Raw genomic sequence first — 18499 nt, 5'->3', positions numbered from 1 at the left:
CTTACTTGGACGATCTACTCGTCAAAGCACCCTCCCTTGAGGCATGACAACGCAGCCTGAATGTTACGCTGGAGACTCTCCAGACTTTCGGGTGGATCATCAATTTGGCAAGGTCAAATCGGTCACCGACTCAATCACTAACGTATCTCGGCATGGAGTTCACACTCTATCAGCGATAGTGAAGCTTCCGCTGAACAAGCAGCGTTCACTGCAAACAGAGGTGCAGTCTCTCCTTCAAGGCCAGTCGCACCCCTTAAGGCGCCTCATGCACTTCCTAGGGAAGATGGTGGCAGCCATGGAGGCAGTTCCCTTTGCGCAGTTTCATCTGCGCCAACTGCAAGGGGACATTCTCCGCCAATGGGACGGGCAGTCAACCTCCCTGGACAGGAAAGTCTCCCTTTCCCAGACGGCCAAGGACTCTCTGCAATGGTGGCTTATTCCCACCTCATTGTCACAGTGAAGATCCTTCCTACCCCCATCCTGGGCAGTGGTCACGACAGATACGAGTCTGTCAGGGTGGGGAGCAGTTTGTCTCCGCCACAGGGCTCAGGGGACGTGGACTCAGCAGGAGTCCACCCTTCAGATCAATGTTCTGGAAATCGGGGCAGGGTATCTTACCCTACTAGCTTTCCAGCAGTGGCTAGAAAGAGAGCAGATCCGAATCCAGTCGGACAACTCCACAGCGGTGGCATACATCAACCACCAAGGAGGGACGCGCAGTCGGCAAGTCTTCCAGGAAGTCCGGCGAATCCTCATGTGGGTGGAGGACACAGCATCCACCATATCCGCAGTTCACATCCCGGGCGTAGAAAACTGGGAAGCAGACTTCCTCAGTCGCCAGGGTATGGACGCAGGGGAATGGTCCCTTCACCCGGACGTGTTTCAGGAAATCTGTCGCCGCTGGGGTGTGCCGGACGTCGACCTAATGGCGTCTGGGCACAACAACAAGGTCCCGGCATTTATGGCACGATCGCGCGATCACAGAGCTCTGGCGGCAGACGCCTTAGTGCAAGATTGGTCGCAGTTCCGGCTCACATATGTGTTTCCACCTCTGGCACTCTTGCCCAGAGTACTGCGCAAAAAATCAGATCCGATTGCAGCCGCGTCATACTCGTCGCCCCAGACTGGCCGAGGAGATCGTGGTACCCGGATCTGTGGCATCTCACGGTCGGCCGACCGTGGTCACTACCAGGCTGGCCAGACTTACTGTCCCAAGGGCCGTTTTTCCATCGGAATTCTGCGGCCCTGAACCTGACTGTGTGGCCATTGAGTCCTGGATCCTAGCGTCTTCAGGATTATCCCAAGGGGTCGTTGCCACCATGAAACAGGCTAGGAAGTCCACCTCTGCTAAGATCTACCACAGAACGTGGAAGATTTTCTTAACCTGGTGCTCGGCTCAGGGAGTGTCTCCCTGGCCATTTGCATTGCCTACTTTTCTTTCCTTCCTGCAATCGGGGTTAGAAAAGGGCTTGTCGCTCGGCTTCCTTAAGGGGGAAGTCTCGGCACTATCCGTGTTTTTTCAGAAGCGTCTAGCACGTCTTTCTAAGGTGCGCACGTTCCTACAGGGGGTCTGTCATATCGTACCCCCGTACAAGCGGCCGTTAGATCCATGGGATCTCAACAGGGTATTAGTTGCTCTCCAGAAGCCGCCTTTCGAGCCTCTGAAGGAAGTTTCCTTTCTCGCCTGTCACAGAAGGTGGCGTTTCTCGTTGCGATCACATCGCTTCGGCGAGTGTCTGAGCTGGCAGCTCTGTCATCCAAGGCTCCCTTCCTGGTGTTCCACCAGGACAAGGTAGTGCTGCGCCCCATTCCGGAGTTTCTCCCTAAGGTCGTATCCTCATTTCATCTTAATCAGGATATATCCTTGCCTTCCTTTTGTCCTCATCCGGTTCACCGGTATGAAAAGGACTTACGTTTGTTAGATCTGGTGAGAGCACTCAGACTCTACATTTCCCGCACGGCGCCCATGCGCCGTTCCGATGCATTTTTTGTCCTTGTCGCTGGTCCGCGCAAGGGGTTGCAGGCTTCTAAAGCCACCCTGGCTCGATGGATCAAAGAACCAATTCTAGAGGCCTACCGTTCTGCGGGGCTTCCGGTTCCTTCAGGGCTAAAAGCCCACTCAACCAGAGCCGTGGGTGCGTCCTGGGCATTACGACACCAGGCTTCGGCTCAACAAGTGTACCAGGCAGCTACCTGGTCCAGTCTGCACACTTTCACCAAGCATTATCAGGTGCATACCTATGCTTCGGCGGATGCCAGCTTAGGTAGAAGAGTCCTGCAGGCGGCAGTGACACCCCCGTAGGGGAGGGCTGTTTTGCAGCCCTAACATGAGGTATTTCTTTACCCACCCAGGGACAGCTTTTGGACGTCCCAATCGTCTGGGTCTCCCAATAGAGCGCTGAAGAAGAAGGGAATTTTGTTACTTACCGTAAATTCCTTTTCTTCTAGCTCTTATTGGGAGACCCAGCACCCGCCCTGTTGTCCTTCGGGATGTTTTTGTTGTTTGCGGGTACACATGTTGTTCATGTTGAACGGTTTTTCAGTTCTCCGATGTTACTCGGAGTTAATTTGTTTAAACCAGTTATTGGCTTTCCTCCTTCTTGCTTTGGCACTAAAACTGGAGAACCCGTGATACCACGGGGGGGTATAGCCAGAAGGGGAGGGGCCTTTCACTTTTTAGTGTAGTGCTTTGTGTGGCCTCCGGAGGCAGTAGCTATACCCCAATCGTCTGGGTCTCCCAATAAGAGCTAGAAGAAAAGGAATTTACGGTAAGTAACAAAATTCCCTTCTTTGTGGATCACGGGGGAACACTATTCTCCTTATGGAGACTTTGCAAGCCAGTCTGGCTGCTTTCAAGTAAGGGGATTTATAGCTGCCATGCCCCTCTGCAAATTATTCAAATTATCTCTCCAGGACAGGAGACAAACTAGCGCAGCGCCACCTATTGGAAGTAGCGATCCTAAAAGTTAAATGTGGATTTTTAACAACCCTTTACATATCACTTAGGATATATATGCCAGATCAGAATCCCAATTTGCAGACACGGTGTTTCGGGGTGCTTGCCCCTCGTCAGTGCAGACACCCCATACTTTGCACTGACGAGGGGCAAGCACCCCAAAACACCGTGTCTGCAAATTAGGATTCTGATCTGGCATATATATCCTAAGTGATATGTAAAGGGTTGTTAAAAATCCACATTTAACTTTTAGGATCGCTACTTCCAATAGGTGGCGCTGCGCTAGAGTTTGTCTCCTGTCCTGGAGAGATAGTTATATTACACAAAATAGTTAAATTATCTGGTTTAAAGGGAACCTGTCATATGGAAAAATGCTATTAACCTGCAGATATGGGGGTTAATCTGCAGGTTAATAGCATTCTGTAGCTGCCCAGCGCCTGATAACCAATTACACTCAAAAGTGAATGCAAACAAAATTCATATATAGTGTGAAAACATAAGAGATAATATTGTACCTAATATTTGACTCTAGGAGGTTACACACTATTTACACATGAATTCAGTAGAAGACAGAATGTGCTAAAAAAACCAATGCAAAATAAAAAAAATGTATTGAATATTAAAAATGACAAATAGTGGTACCAAAAATAGTCACAAGGTGGCACCATGCTCAAATGCTAGTCAAACTGGTAATAGAAATATGATACAATTAATCCAAATATTGAGAAGATTTTTATATAAGTAACACCAATTGCACCAACTCATTAATGTTACAAGAAGCAACTTATTCAATCACAATAAATACAATTGCACAGGCCCAGTGTATTATTGCACCAGAACATCACATTTGCAAAGATAACTTATAACATGTACAGAAATGATGTAATTAATATAGCACAATATAAATTATACTACACTGGCCCAGGAAGGTATTGCACTATGATTCACACGAAAAATAGCCTCTCAAAATAAATAAATTAAAGGGTAGAAGGGTGATGTATATGTGTGCAGCTACCAGCCTCTACTATAGGACTATGCTGGGCAAATAAACACAAGAAGGACTCAAAACAAAACAAAGCAAATCAAAAAGGTGCAGATGAGAAAAAAAATCAAAGAAATGGGTATGTAAAGATAAATGCTGAGAAACAAATAGTTAACAAAATCAGAAATAATTTTGTTAAATCCTACCAGTGTAGTGAGCGTGGTGCCACAATCCCCAACGCACGTTTTGGCGCTAATTCCTTTTTCTGGTTCAGTCGGCACCTGCACATTAAGCCCTACTGCTGGGAGGAAGTTAACTATAAGGCTATGTACTCGTGGATTTTGCTGCGGAAAACCTGCAGATTTATCTGGCTTTTCTAGATAAATCCGATGGTTTTAGCAAGTACAAACACTCCCCATGTCATCCTATGGAATTTGGGGAGTGTCTGTGTCAATGCTGCGGTATGTGGAGCTTCGGAATATGCTGCAGATGTCCCGCAGCCGCACGTAACTGCATGTCAATTATTCCTGCGGAAATATCTGCGGAATTCCTGCCTTTCCACTATGGAGATACAGGGCGGGAATTCCACAGGTATTTCCGCACTTGTCCCGCAGGTTTACTGCAACAAAAATGCTCGGAACTTGCAGCAATGGATAGCTGCGGATTCTGGTGAGCAGCTGCGGGAAACCTGCTGAGATATCCGTGGGTACATAGCCTAATCTTCCCGGCAGCGTTTCTGCTTCAGTCACGGGCAGCGCCGATTCAGTCACTGTGTACTCTCCATACACAGATCTGTGACTGAACCTGCTCCGGCGTTGCCCCCGTGACTGAACCGGAACACTGCCGGGAGGATTAAAGGTTTTTTCCTCCCGGCAGCGGGGTTTAATGTGCAGGCACTGGGTAGGTTTAGAATGCGATTACCCTGCAGATTAACCCCATATCTGCAGGTTCATAGCATTATTCCACTTGACCCGTTCCTTTTTAAGGGCATAAAAATTCAAAGTTTGAAAATTGCAGCATTTTCAATTTTTGTGTCAAGTTTTCAATATTTTCAGAAATAAAGGCAAATCATATCAACCAAATTTACCACTAATGTAAAGTACAAAATGTTACAAAATAACATTCTCAGAATCACTGTGATCTTCCAGAGTTATTACCTGGTAAAGTGACACTGTTCAGAGTTGTAGAATTTGGGCTGGTCAGGCAGGTGAAAACAGGTTAGGGGGGTGAAGGGGTTAATTGATATTTTGGTGTGTGAACTCCTGCTGACAGATTCCCTTAAAACTGATTAAGGAAAAAAAAAAAGTGTGTTTTCACAAATTTTTTTGTTTTCTTTAACAGTCAATGAGCAGAGCTCAAGACATTTCAGAACTGAGCGATTCGTTGGCAACGCTATGTCCAACCATGAGCACGGTTTTCGGACCTCTTGATCTTGATAAGGTAAGATTTACAAATTAACTTATTTATAATTAAAAACCTGTCTTTTTTTTCCCTCTTTCTTATTTTGTCACGTTGTACTATAAATGATTTAGTCTTTAGAATAATGTAGTTAGTAATGTGTCTCCATGGTAAGACTACAAACAAACCCAGTGTAGTCAGATCCCTGACCCTCCCATACTCTTCCATCTTTTTCCTAGTTGAGCTCGCTGAATATATTGTTCTCAAGAAGTGAATTCAAGGATTCTATTTTTTTTTTTTTTTTTTTTTAAGCCTGGAAACACTATTGCATTGGAGCTGTATATATTCTTAAGGAATATTTTCAGAGTTGTTCACATTTTTAAAGGGAACCTGTCAGCAGAAATTTTGCAATAAACCTAAAAGATTCCCCCTGGGCTGTTTCTAGAAAGGTTCCTGTTGTTATTGTGCCCCCTTTGAGACCGAAATAAATACTTTATAAAGTCTTTCCTTTTCCTATGCAAATCTTTTTTTATGGACACGGGGGCGGGCTCTCTTGCGTCCGTTAGTTTACCTCCTGCCGCTTTACAACGTCCCTATCGCTCATTTTCATAACTGAGGACGCCGCCCAGTGCTCCAGAGGTCTCGCGCATGCGCCGTGCCACTCTCGCGGGACTGAGCACTGTGCACAGTGTGACCGCTGGTGACGTGATTGCGCAGGCGTGAGATTATGGGCGGCGCTGTGATTGTCATCAGCAAGTACCCACCCGTAATCTCGTGCCCGTAATCTCGTGCCCGCGCTTTTCACTCTGCCTCCACCGTTATGCTGCTCCGCTCCTCCCATCTATTTCCTGCTCCAGGGAAAGATGGGTAAGAGGTGACGTGGGTTCATCTGGCCAGCGCTTGCGCAGAACTGTGGAGGCAGAGGGGAAAGCGCGGACACGAGATTATGGGCGGGTACTTGCTGATGACAATCACAGTGCCGCCCATAATCTCGCGCCTCCGCAATCACGTCACCAGCGGTCACACTGTGCACAGTGCTCAGTCCCGCGAGAGTGGCACGGTGCATGCGCGAGACCTCTAGAGCACTGGGCGGCGTCCTCAGTTATGAAAATGAGCGATGGGGACGTTGTAAAGCGGCAGGAGGGCGACTAACGGACGCAAGAGAGCCCACCTCTGTGTACATAAAAAAAAGATTTGCATAGGAAAAGGTAAGACTTTATAAAGAATTTATTTTGGTCTCAAAGGGGGCAGAATAGCAACAGGAACCTTTCTAGAATGCAGCCCAGGAGCTGCAGAAGGGGAGTCTTTTAGGTTTATTGCAAAATTTCTGCTGACAGGTTCCCTTTAAGAAATATTTAAAGAAAACGTGATGAGTTTTTAGAGTCTTCAGTTATTTCCATTGCTGGGTCAGGTAGAAATATAAAAGTTCAAACCCACCTGGCAGCAAACTAAATTACCATCTCAGAGAAAATCAACATGGACAGGCTGATGCATCAAAGCTTCACGCTGGATTTGCGGCTTAAAAGCTTTGAAAAGTCTCAATATTTAGGCTCAATTTGGAGTAGTCAAAAATTTGAGAGTTTATGGCGTTCTCATGCCGGTTACTGACAGATGCCCATTAAAGGTAACCTGTCGGGTCCAATAGGCACCCAGAACCAGCAGCAGTTCTGGGTGCATATTGCTAATCCCTGCCTAACCGTCCCTGTATACACTAGCACAGCTAAAGGGATCTTTAGAAAAAGTATTTCTAAAGATCTTTTACCGTATGCTAATGAGCGCAGGGGCTAGTCCCCAGAGCGTTAGTTCCACTGGCCATTCGGCTCCATTAGCATGTTTGGAAACCCCTGTGGGCTTTCTCACATGCTAATGAATAAGCAGCGTCAGAGGATGATCTCACTCGCCTCTCTGCCGCCATCGCGTCCGACGGTGAATTTCGGCTCAGTGCACGTGACCATGGACTTTGGGTCATGTGCACTATGAAGTTGGGTGTACACGTCCTGGTTTCAAACTCAATTAGTGCGCATGACCGAACCTCCGGGATCATGCACACTGAGCCGAAATCCAGCATCGGACACGACCGAGAGGGGAGTGAGATCATCCTGTGACGCTGCACATGCATTAGCATGTTATCACACCCACAGGGGCATACTGGGGTGTACGAACATGCTAATGGAGCCAACTGGCCGGGAAACTAACGCCCAGGGGACTAGCCCTCGCTCATTAGCATACGGTAAAAGATCTTTAGAAATCCTTTTTCTGAAGATCTCTTTATCTATGCTAGTGTATACAGGGACAGTTAGGCAGGGATTAGCAATATACACCCAGAACTGCTCGTGGTTCTCACTGCATATTGCACCTGACAGGTTCACTTTAAGGTTATGTGTGCACACTGGGCATTTGGTTGCAAAAATTTCTGCACCAAATTTGCATCTCCTGGCAGAAAAAAATGCACATTTTTGCCACATTTTCAGTGCGTTTTATTTTATGCCGTTTTTCATGCATTTGGGGTGGAAAAATACTTGCAAAAACTCTGAAAGAACTGACATACTACAGTTTATTTCTGCACCAAATCTGCTAGGGAAAAAAGCAACATATAAAACTTCAGAAAGGATTTGCATGCAGTTTTGTGACAAAACTGCACGTAAAAATGCACTGTGTGCACATAGCCTAAAGTATTGTGTGCGTCAGCCAGCGTTATCTCTCCGCTCCCAAAACATGTGATTTTTTAGACAATTTAATTTTTTTATGTTAACGTTAAAATGTGATGCAAAGTTTCATCAATCACCCCTAAAAAAAAAAAAGTAGTGGTGAGGGGCATTGTTTTGACTCGCACATATACAGTTTGATTCTGAATACGTAGTAAATTTAAAGGATAGTTATACTTAAGAATATATGTTATGGTGATATATATATATATAGAAAAATGTTTATTTTTTAATGCTGGTTTTATTTGTCCCTAAATTCCCCTTACACCTCCCAACCTTCCTTGCTGGTGGAATATTCATTTTTTTTATGGTAATCTAATGTTTTTGAGACTGAGGAGGTTTCTGATTTTTATGAAGACCCAGCCGTTCAAAGGAATCTGTCAGCAGATTTTTGCTATGCAATCTGAAGACTGCATGCTGTAAGGGTTAACGCAGAGACTTTAACGATGCCTTTCATCAAGGTCCGTTGTTGACTTGCTATGATTGTTTTAGCACCAGGAGATTATCATTGCTGGACTACATTGCCTCATGCACGGTAGTCAGACACGCCCCCTCCTGTGATTAGCCCAACGCTGTTAATGTATAATGTCTGAGAGTCTGGTGTATGTGGTGGCAGCTCTCTGAGCTCTGCTGCACTGACAAATCTAAAAACTCCAGTTGTGTCAGAATGGCTGCATCCAGTAAACTTAATGATACATCTTTGGATCCAGATTCTCTTTTTGCCTACATCATGCTGCTTTCAGATGAGGCAGCAAAAACCTGCTGACAGATTCCCTTTTAAAGTGGTTGTCATAACTTGGTAAGTCATCACTTATCCAGAGGACTGCTGTCTGCTGAGGGTCCAACCGCTGGAGCCTCACCGGTCTAGAGAATGAGTCTGTGAAATGCTGTGCACTGCCATTTCACTCATTGTCTATGGGACTGACGACAATACCTGTGTGCTGTACTTGGCTTGACTTAGCGTTTTCTCATAGTCCATTTAGCAATAAATGGAGCATGTCAGAGCTTTGTTCTTGGGATCATTGGGGGTCCCGGCCCCTAAAGGTACCGTCACACATAACGAGATCGCTGCTAAGTCACGGTTTCTGTGACGCAGTAGCGATCCCGTTAGCGATCTCGTTATGTGTGACATCTACCAGCGATCAGGCCCCTGCTGTGAGATCTCTAGTCAGAATGGTCCAGGCCATTTTCTTCAAAGGCGATGTCCTGCTGGGCAGGACACATCGCTGTGTTTGACACTGTGTGACAGGGTCACAGTGACTGCTGAGATCGGTATACAGGTCGCTACTGCGACCTGTATCGTTCCTGCATCGTTGGTAAGGTCTGACTGTGTGACATCTCACCTGCGACCTCCCAGCGACTTACCAGCGATCCCTATCAGGTCGCATCGTTTTCGGGATCGCTGGTAAGGCTGCTTTCACACTACGTTTTTATTAACATGCGTCATGAACTTTTTTTGCTGTAAAAGCGGATCCTGTTTTTACAAAGAAAAACGTATGCAAACGCAAGTGTTATTTTGCAGGATCCTGTCATTTGAAGTTTATGGGCGGGCATTGGAGTCATGTGATCAGGAATGAGGTGAACTGAACGTGACAGACTGGGAGCCAGCATCTGACAGCTGCGGAGGCTCGTAACCAAGGTAAACATCGGGTAACTTGCTTGGATACCCGATATTTACCTTGGTTACGAGCGTCTGCAGCTGCTAGGAGCCCGGCTCCGTGCACACGTAACCAAGGTAAACATCGGGTATCCAAGCAAGATACCCGATGTTTACCTTCGTTACGAGCCTCCGCAGCTCTCAGGCGGGGGAAGAGAGGGAGGGGGAGAGAGGGACTGATCACGCGAGGCTGGTTTCTGGGCATGCTCAGTAGAGGAAGCAGGATCCTGTCTATCAGCATGCCAGCGTTCACATATGTTTGCATGCAGTATAGTCAGGATCCAGCAATTTCCAGTGTTTGGACGCAGCTCAAAAACGCTACAAGTAGCGTTTTTGAAAAAAGTTAAAAAACTGCAAGTCGCTGGATCCTCACTATAACGCAGGTGAACGCATGTTGACGCGAGTCCATTGCAAATGCATTGAAATGAAAACGCATTTGCACTGGATACGTTTTTGCGTTAAAAAAACGTTCATGTGAAAGCAGCCTAAGTCGTTGTGTGTGACTGAGCCTTTAACCTTCAGTGATCAGCAGCTTCTCAAGGATAAATGATAACACAGGTCTGCGACTAAAAAGCTGTTTCATTATTTTCATCTAATTTCCATGTATTTTGGTGTGCTGAAAATGAAAAAAATATTGAAAAAAAATCCTGGACGTCAGGATTTGATACAAAATGCAAAATTCTCTTCAATTTAGTAAATGTTTCATAATTTTTTTCTTAATGGTTTTGAAATTCAAAATTACTATTAATTAATTAATTCACATCAATGCATTGAAGATATATAATGCCAAAAAAATATAACTTTCAAAGAAAAGAACTTTCAGAGTGAGCTAATGAAACCAGCATCAACATTTTGCAAGCTGAATGAGCGGGCTCTGACATGCCCGGGCTTGTTTTAATTGTTTTATCTTTGTTTTCGCCTGTTCACATTTTTTAATCTAAGTTCGTGTTAGGCTGCTTTCACACCTCCGGTTTCTGCAATGCGGCACAATACGGCACTTTGCAGGAAAATCGCAACCGTTTTTTTTTGCTGCCGGTTGCGTTTTTTCTGCATAGACTTTAATTAGTGCCGCATTGTGCCGCATGGGCTCGCGTTCGGTCCGGTTTTTGCCGCATGCGGCAGATTTAGCCGATGCGGCGGCCGGATGGAACGTTGCCTGGCACGTTTCTTCGTGCGGCAAAAAAAACCGCATCGCGCCGCATTCGGCCGATGCGGCGCATTTTTCAATGCATGCCTATGGCGGCCGGATGCGGCGCGATGCGGCAAAAACCGCATCCGGCTGCCGCATGCGGTTTTTGCCACTGCGCATGCTCAGTAGCATGCCGCAAGTGGCAAAAACCGGACGAGCCGCATGGGAAAAACTTATGCAAAGGATGCGGTGTTTTCACCGCATCCGTTGCATAGCTTGCACAGCCGGATTGAGCCGCAGAGCTCAAGCCGGATGTGTGAAAGCAGCCTTAGCTCTTCATATTCAGCCGTGTTTACCAAAATTAGCATTATGGCTCAGTGGAAGTGTATTAATTCGCCTGACCGTTTCTGTTACATTTGCGGTGAATATACAGTGTTGAAGCAACAGCTGAATATTACAGACTTTGTGAAAAAAGTATACTTCGCATATTTCGGACTAAAGCTTGGAGATCAAGATAAAGCTTGGGCGCCTCATAAAGTGTGCAAACGGTGTGTTGAGGACCTCCGAAATTGGTTCAAGGGTTAGAAAAAAGTTTTCCGTTATGGGATTCCCTATGGTATGGCGAGAGCAAAAGAACCATGGTGACGATTGTTACTTTTGTTCATGCGATGTGAAAGGGTATAATTCAAAATGGAAGCATTTCATTTCATACCCCAATATTCACTCAGCAATTTGTCCCATCCCCATGGCACAGATATACCAGTACCCAAGGCCCCTGCTACCTTGGAAGAGATGACCATGTCTGATGAAGGTGGAGTCATACCTGAACCAGATGAATCAGGTTCTGACTTTGAAGACGATACAAGACCAAAATTGTTTTCCCAGGAGGAGATGAATGATTTGGTAAGAGACTTAAATCTTCCAAAGATGCCGCTGAGTTACTCGGCTCAAGGCTCAAAAGCAAGAATTTATTGTTGCCAGGAGTGTCTTTTTCATGGTTCAGACATCGTGAAGACGAGTTCGTTCCTTACTTTGCCCAGGAAGATAAGTTGGTTTATTGCATCGATGTCGAAGGTTTGATGGGTCAATTCAAAATCCAATATGATTCAGCGCAATGGCATCTTTTTATAGATTCTTCAAAAAGAAGTCTCAAAGCAGTTTTACTGCACAACGGCGGTTTTTATGCTTCCATCCCTGTAGGTCATTCCGTACACCTCAAGGAAACCTATGAGAACTTGGAATTGGTTCTTCGTAAACTTAAATATGAAGACCACGGTTGGCAAGTGTGCGGGGATTTGCAAGTCTTGTGCATGCTGCTCGGGCAACAAGCTGGGTATACCAAATACCCTTGTTTTCTGTGTCTGTGGGACAGTCGAGACCGACAAAATCACTGGACCAAGAAGAATTGGCAGCCGGGTGCTCACAGTTGGTGAAAAAAATGTCGTTCGAGAAACTTTGGTTCCTTCCCATAAAGTTCTTCTACCACCTCAAATTGGGATTGATGAAGCAATCTGTAAAATCACTTCCAAAAGATGGCGAATGCTTCAATTACTTGGTCTCCAAGTTTCCAGGCCTCTCGGAGGCAAAATTTAAGGAAGGTGTGTTCGTCGGACCAGATATTAGAAGGCTTATAGCTGATCAAGAGTTTATCAATACCATGACGCATCCTCAAAAAAAAAGAAGGGTGGATTGTATTTAAAGAGGTCGTAGAGACATTTTTAGGCAATAACAAAGACCCTGACTACAAACAAATCGTCGGACGAATGCTGAAGCATTTAGCATAAAGCTTTAGGTTGCCTGATGAGTTTGAAAGTGCATTTCCTCCATTCCCACCTTGACAACTTTCCTGAAAATTTGGGAGCTGTGAGTGAAGAGCAAAGTGAACGTTTCCACCAGGACATTAAAGAGATGGAAAGAAGATACCAGGGAAGATGGAGCATTACAACGATGGCAGACTACTGTTGGACGCTTCAGAGAGACATTACAGATGCGTAAATTTACCAAGAGAAGCCTCACAGAGAAGAATTGATTTTAGTGTGTGTTAGTGAGCTCATTGTAGTTAAAATGATTTTCATGAAACATTTGTAATTAATTTTATGAGTCTTATTTTCATTTATTTTGAGGTATTGTCTTATTTAACATAGTTACTTAAATTATCAGAAAACGCGTTGTCCTATGACAAAACAGAGGTCATTTTCGGATTCAGCGCACTCAAAAACATAAAGATTACGTGAAATAACCAAAACAGCTCTCGAAATTTTTTTCTTTGCAGATCTGTGTAATGTGACTAGTTGGGACCACTTTAACCTAATAGCATCATTTTGTATAGGTAGATGTTTCTGGAAATGTGTAACGTTATGGAGTGTACCTTGCTTACGCCTTACCTGTGTCTGTTTTTCCAGGTTTATGGTGGTTTGTTTTCATCCGATAAATGCTGGTACAGATGTAAATTGTTGAATGTGGTCAGTGATGAGCAAGTAAGTAATATTCTGGTTCCCTCTGCCATGTGATTAAACCCTTCTCACTAGCTCCTGTATTCAGATACGTTTTATGTTTTGTCTGTTATTTTCACTTGAAGTGACACTTCATCTCTGACCCTAAATGTGACTGTTCGTTTCCCATGTGTAGTCTCCATACCATTTGCCCTGTGTTAGATCGATGAGAGCGGGCATGCTTGACAGCTGCTCCATTCATTCATTCTCTATGTAACAGTTGGAGATAACCGACTGCAGTGCTTCGCTATCTCCAGCTCAATAGACTGGAGATGGAACATGTGCACTGTTGCTCCATTCAACTGGAGTAGCCCTTTCTGACAAGCGTTGTGGGTTTCTGCAGATGGACCCATCTAAAGGTACATGCCCACAATCCGGACCTGTAGCGTCTTGGACGTGGCGGATACTGACCTGCGTGGCCATGATTCTCCTCTGTAGGAGACCGCAGCTGCTTGTGCCCATGATCCTGGCTCGGACAGTTGCGGTCTCTTGCTATGTTCTCCATGCCGAGAACGTTTGCGTCTCCGCTGCAAAGAATTGACATGCTGTGCCTCGGGAAACCGCACCGCAGCTCAGTTTTCACTGCAAGAAAAGCACAGAGGGCAGTAGATTTCTAGAAATCCATCCACTGTGCTTGTACTGTTTCAACACTGTTTTGGGCGCAGCGAAAACACGCGCCATCCAAAACTCTGTGAACCCTAATTGTGGGCACGCAGCCTAAATATATCCTGTAGTTTATTGCTAGACTCAGACAGCTACTTTTAAATTACTGTATTCCCCTTTTTATAAATACAAAATATAAACCCCCTATACTCTCCTCCGATGCCGGCGCAGTGCCAGCAATATCAGAGCCTGATCCCCAGGCGGACAAGAGCCATGTCTCTTACACCTTTAAATAGAATTGGTGAGTAACCATGCTGAGTAAGGTGCTGCGTGACCCTCCTGTGAGTGGCGCTGTGCCTGCAGGACGTCCATCATGGTGCATTGGGGGTGCTGACATTGTGGAGACCATTAGATCACCAGTTTGAGCTATGGCTGATAGTTTTATTAGTGCAATGTCTCCCTTCTTAAAAAAGCAGAGATTTGTAAAGGGATGTCTGAAAGTTTGACAACCGGTTCTCTTTAGCGCCTTTTTAAAAATTATTTTTCTAAAGTGGCCAACCCATTTTTAAATAATCCTATATTAGTAAAGCTAAATATTGCCGGTGAGTGGCTTCTTGAATTTCCATGAATGGGCGCTGAGTAACCAAATAACATAAGTGCCCATTTGCCTTGAAGTACCACATTGTCACCACTATGGCCTTTTAGCACTGAAGGAAATAGCTAACACAATTGTGTCTTGGCTAATGACACCGTAAGGCTATTTAATTTGCACACCATTTGCACATGGGGCACAGGTTCTAGGATTTCCATCTGCTATATCAAAGTCCTCCTATGGGGTGCTATCAGCCAAGATTGTAGCTGAAAGCTAATAAAATAGTGACATTGAGTTATGTTTCTCTCCTAGTGTGCTGTCTCTTATATTGACTATGGAAACTCAGAAATTTTAGCTAGCTCTAGCATTGTTGAGCTTCCTGATGAATTTCAAGTGCCTCCCATTGCTCAGAAATATAGACTTTGGGGGCTTCAGCTTCAGACCACTTCAGATATTGAACAGGTAAGGTACCCTACTTTTCGTTTTATAAGACGCACACCATTTTAGAGAAAAATGCTGTCTTACCGGGGAGGGGGCAGTGGTGGTGGAGCATTGGTCACAGGAGGCAGGGGCGGTGGTGGAGTAGGGCAATGCTGCGGGTGGTGCAGCGGGTGTCCCAGATGCTCACTGCGGGCACTGTGAGGCAGGAGGAGCATCCAGAAACTGTCAGCAATGCAGGCTTCAAAGAAATGGTGCCCGGAGTCTGCGCGTGTGCAGATGACAAGTCGAGATCTCATCCTCGCACACGCCACCTCCAAAGCTATTATCCTTAACTCCACTGCAGGGAGATCAATGGGCCGGAGCCAGCGCCTGCGCAGATGAGATCTTGAGCTGAGAGCTCCATCTCTTCAAGCACCGACTCCAGGCACCATTATTTGAACCCCACACCGCCAACGTTCACAGCCCGCAGCACAGCGCATCGGTGACCCCTATCCACCACCCCCGGTAAGCTACATTCAGATTACAAGACACACCTCATTTATTTTACTCCCAAATTTGTGAGAGGAAAAGTACGTCTTATAATCCGAAAAAGCTATTGCCTTTTTTATCATATGCTTTGGCGTTAAGTAGTTTAATCATGTTTCTTTTTAAGAAAATCTTTTTCTGTACAAATATGTCTTAAAGAGACTCCATTGTATTTTAATGTAGACTGAGTATCTCCTCCACCTGTCGCTCCTCCACTGATCCTGGAACCGTTGTTCTGCTCCTTCTTTGCATGGTATATGCCACCGGTACTGAAAATTCACATTTTCCCTTCAGCTAAATGGGCGTATACAACAGGACTTCTCTATGGGTGTGGTGTGTTTTGATTGGCCAGCATCAGAAGAGGAAAAGAAAACGCCTACAAAATAGTTCTGTGGCGTACACCAAGTTGGTTGAAGGGGAAATTTGCATGTTTATTACTGGGATGCGCAACTTTGGAAAGAAGGGGCATGTAAGTAAAGGGAAAACTTACAGAATCAGTGGTTCAGCCCCAATGGAAGGAAGTGCTCAGGTTACATTAAAGGGGTATTCCAGTCTCCAAGATCCTATCCCAATATGTAGTAGGTGTAATAATAAAATAAGAATATTAGCAAATACCTCCAATTAGAATCGTAGTATAGTTCTCCTGATATAGCCATGTCACTCACCTCATGTGCAGAGCATTGCAGTAGCTTAGGTATCCGTAGTTATGATTAGAGATGAGAGAATCTTTGGAGGTTCAGTTTGCCACAGATATTCGAACCTTAAAGTTTGGTGTTTTTTTTTACCCTGACTTGATCTGAGCCTCAATGGAAGTCAGGAATTGGGCATTTCCTGGCTCCCCCCACATGCTGCTAGCCATAAGCAGATCACTTATGGGGGAGGGTGGCAGAGTTTTACAAATTTTATTTTAGTTTTTGTGTGCACACTACATCTGATCATGCTGATTGTACCCCGTGTGAGCCGTTCAAACACCGCACGCGGCTCGCACAGAGCTGAGAATCACTCATACCCAGCACAGCGCTGCTCGCTTCAGTGGTTTACACTTGTAACTTATTCGAACCCAAACCTTGTTTTTTTTTTTTTTGTTTTTTTTGTTTTTTTTTTTGGGAAGGCTGTTTCTGAACCCAAACCCCAAAAGGGTGCTTTACATGCTGCAATATCGGTAACGATATATCGTCAGGGTCACGTCGGTAGTGACGCACATCCGGCGCCGTTACCGACATCGCAGCGTGTAACACAAATTAGTGACGATCAACGAGCACAAAAAAGCGAAAAATCGTTGCTCATTAACACATCGCTCATTTCCTTAATATCGCTGCTGCTGCAGGTTCGATGTTGTTCGTCATTCCTGCGGCACCACACATCGCTATGTGTGACACCGCAGGAGCGACAAACATCTCCTTACCTGTGTCCACCGGCAATGCGGAAGAAGGAAGGTGGGTGGGATGTTACGTCCCGCTCATCTCTGCCCCTCCGCTTCTATTGGAAGGCTGCCGTGTGACGTCGCTGTGACGCCGCACGACCCACCCCCTTAGAATGGAGGCAGATCGCCGGCCAGACGCCGCAGGGCAGGTAAGTCCGTGTGACGGGGGTCAGCGATGTTGTGCGCCACTGGCAGCGATTTGCCCGTGTCGCACAACTTACGGGGGCGGGTACCACTCATATAGTAACAGTTAGTTGCTAGTTATCATAGCCATGATTACCAAAGCTGCAATGCCCTGCACATGAGGTAAGAGACATGGTATATCAGGAGAACTATACTACATTTCTAATTAAAGGAATTTGCTAATATTATTATTACACCTACTACATATTGGGATAGGATCTTGGATTTTGGAGATGAGAATAACCCTTTAAACATCCAGTGATATGTCCTCTTTAATTCATGTCTTTTATTAGACATGTAAATACATTACATTAAAAATGTGAAAATCCAGAAATCCATTATCTGCTTTTTTTGTTTTTTTACTATATACTGTGATATTTTCTACATGCCAACCAAAATTTAGGGAAAATGTGCATGTAAGATGCAAATGTAAATAAGAGGCTGATCCTTTCTTGCCACGTGGTGGCCACTACACTATAATAATGTGAAAAAAAAAAAAAAATGGCTATTTAAAAATGTTCCCGAAAATGTTTCACAATATTAAAGTCTTATTAATATGTTGTGAATTTTGATATTGGCAGCGTTGCTTCACATGTTATTCCCCCCCCCCCCCCCCCCCCCCTTCCTCGTTTTCCTTTTACCACTTGTCCTTCTTCAGGGCTCCACATTTCTAACCCAGCTTGTAGGGGAGAAAGAAGTATCTGTGCAGCAAAAGGCAGTCTACAAAGATGGTACTGCTGTTGTCCAGGTGTTGTATGATTCTCTGGACATAGGAGAGGAAGTGGCTAAAAAGGGTTTTGCGGTGAGATGTCGACCAATTGGCTCTCCTAATGGTGTTCTGGAAACAGCGGATGTGTCGGTACATTTTCCATGGCAATCGAAATCTATGGAAAGGCCTCCCATGCGTGAACCAAAAGCTTTACCTGTATTCGCCCATTGTGTAAGTGGCTCAAACAAGGAACATTTTGGAAAAATTAATTTTCAATCCCCAAGGTAGGTGCACTATTTTCGTGAACTAATAATTTCGTGTAATTAAAACGTCTTCTCTTTGGATTATAAGCCTGTGATTCCTCCCCTTTACGTCCCCTGACATTACTGCAGAAGCTGTGATTTCTGTGACAAATGTAGCTCTTCAGCCTTCGTAAGCTTCTACCCTAATTGACCATGTTATTAGCGACACCTTCCCTTTTACGATTGGAGCTTTCCTGCAATGAAATTGTACACGTGACCCCCAAAAGCTTTTCTTTTTTTTTCTCTTTTTTTTTTAAAGGATAAAAGTATTAATATTTAGTGGTGTTATGATTTGATTTGTGGGACCTTTTACCATTTACCAGGTTAGTACTCTCTGACCTCTGGACAGGAGCTCTGTAAATCTGTTACCTTTCTGGAATCTCCGGCCCGGCTTTTGATTAG

At 45.0% G+C, this 18499-nt stretch overlaps 1 protein-coding gene across 1 annotated transcript in view; it reads left to right on the top strand.

The window, feature by feature from the left end:
* The window catches only part of STK31 (serine/threonine kinase 31), a 267725-nt gene that overhangs the window by 33391 nt on the left and 215835 nt on the right, over positions 1-18499 (top strand). Inside the window, exons 4-7 of the mRNA XM_075315356.1 lie at positions 5280-5378; positions 13230-13304; positions 14827-14976; positions 17745-18079. Coding sequence (XP_075171471.1) covers positions 5280-5378; positions 13230-13304; positions 14827-14976; positions 17745-18079 — 659 coding nt within the window. The remainder of the gene's footprint in view (positions 1-5279; positions 5379-13229; positions 13305-14826; positions 14977-17744; positions 18080-18499) is intronic.

Source organism: Anomaloglossus baeobatrachus, chromosome 6 (assembly GCF_048569485.1).
Source record: "Anomaloglossus baeobatrachus isolate aAnoBae1 chromosome 6, aAnoBae1.hap1, whole genome shotgun sequence".
Classification (NCBI taxonomy): Eukaryota; Metazoa; Chordata; class Amphibia; order Anura; family Aromobatidae; genus Anomaloglossus; species Anomaloglossus baeobatrachus.
The sequence above is the reverse complement of the archived record's forward strand: the minus strand, read 5'-3'. Positions and strand labels throughout refer to the sequence as shown.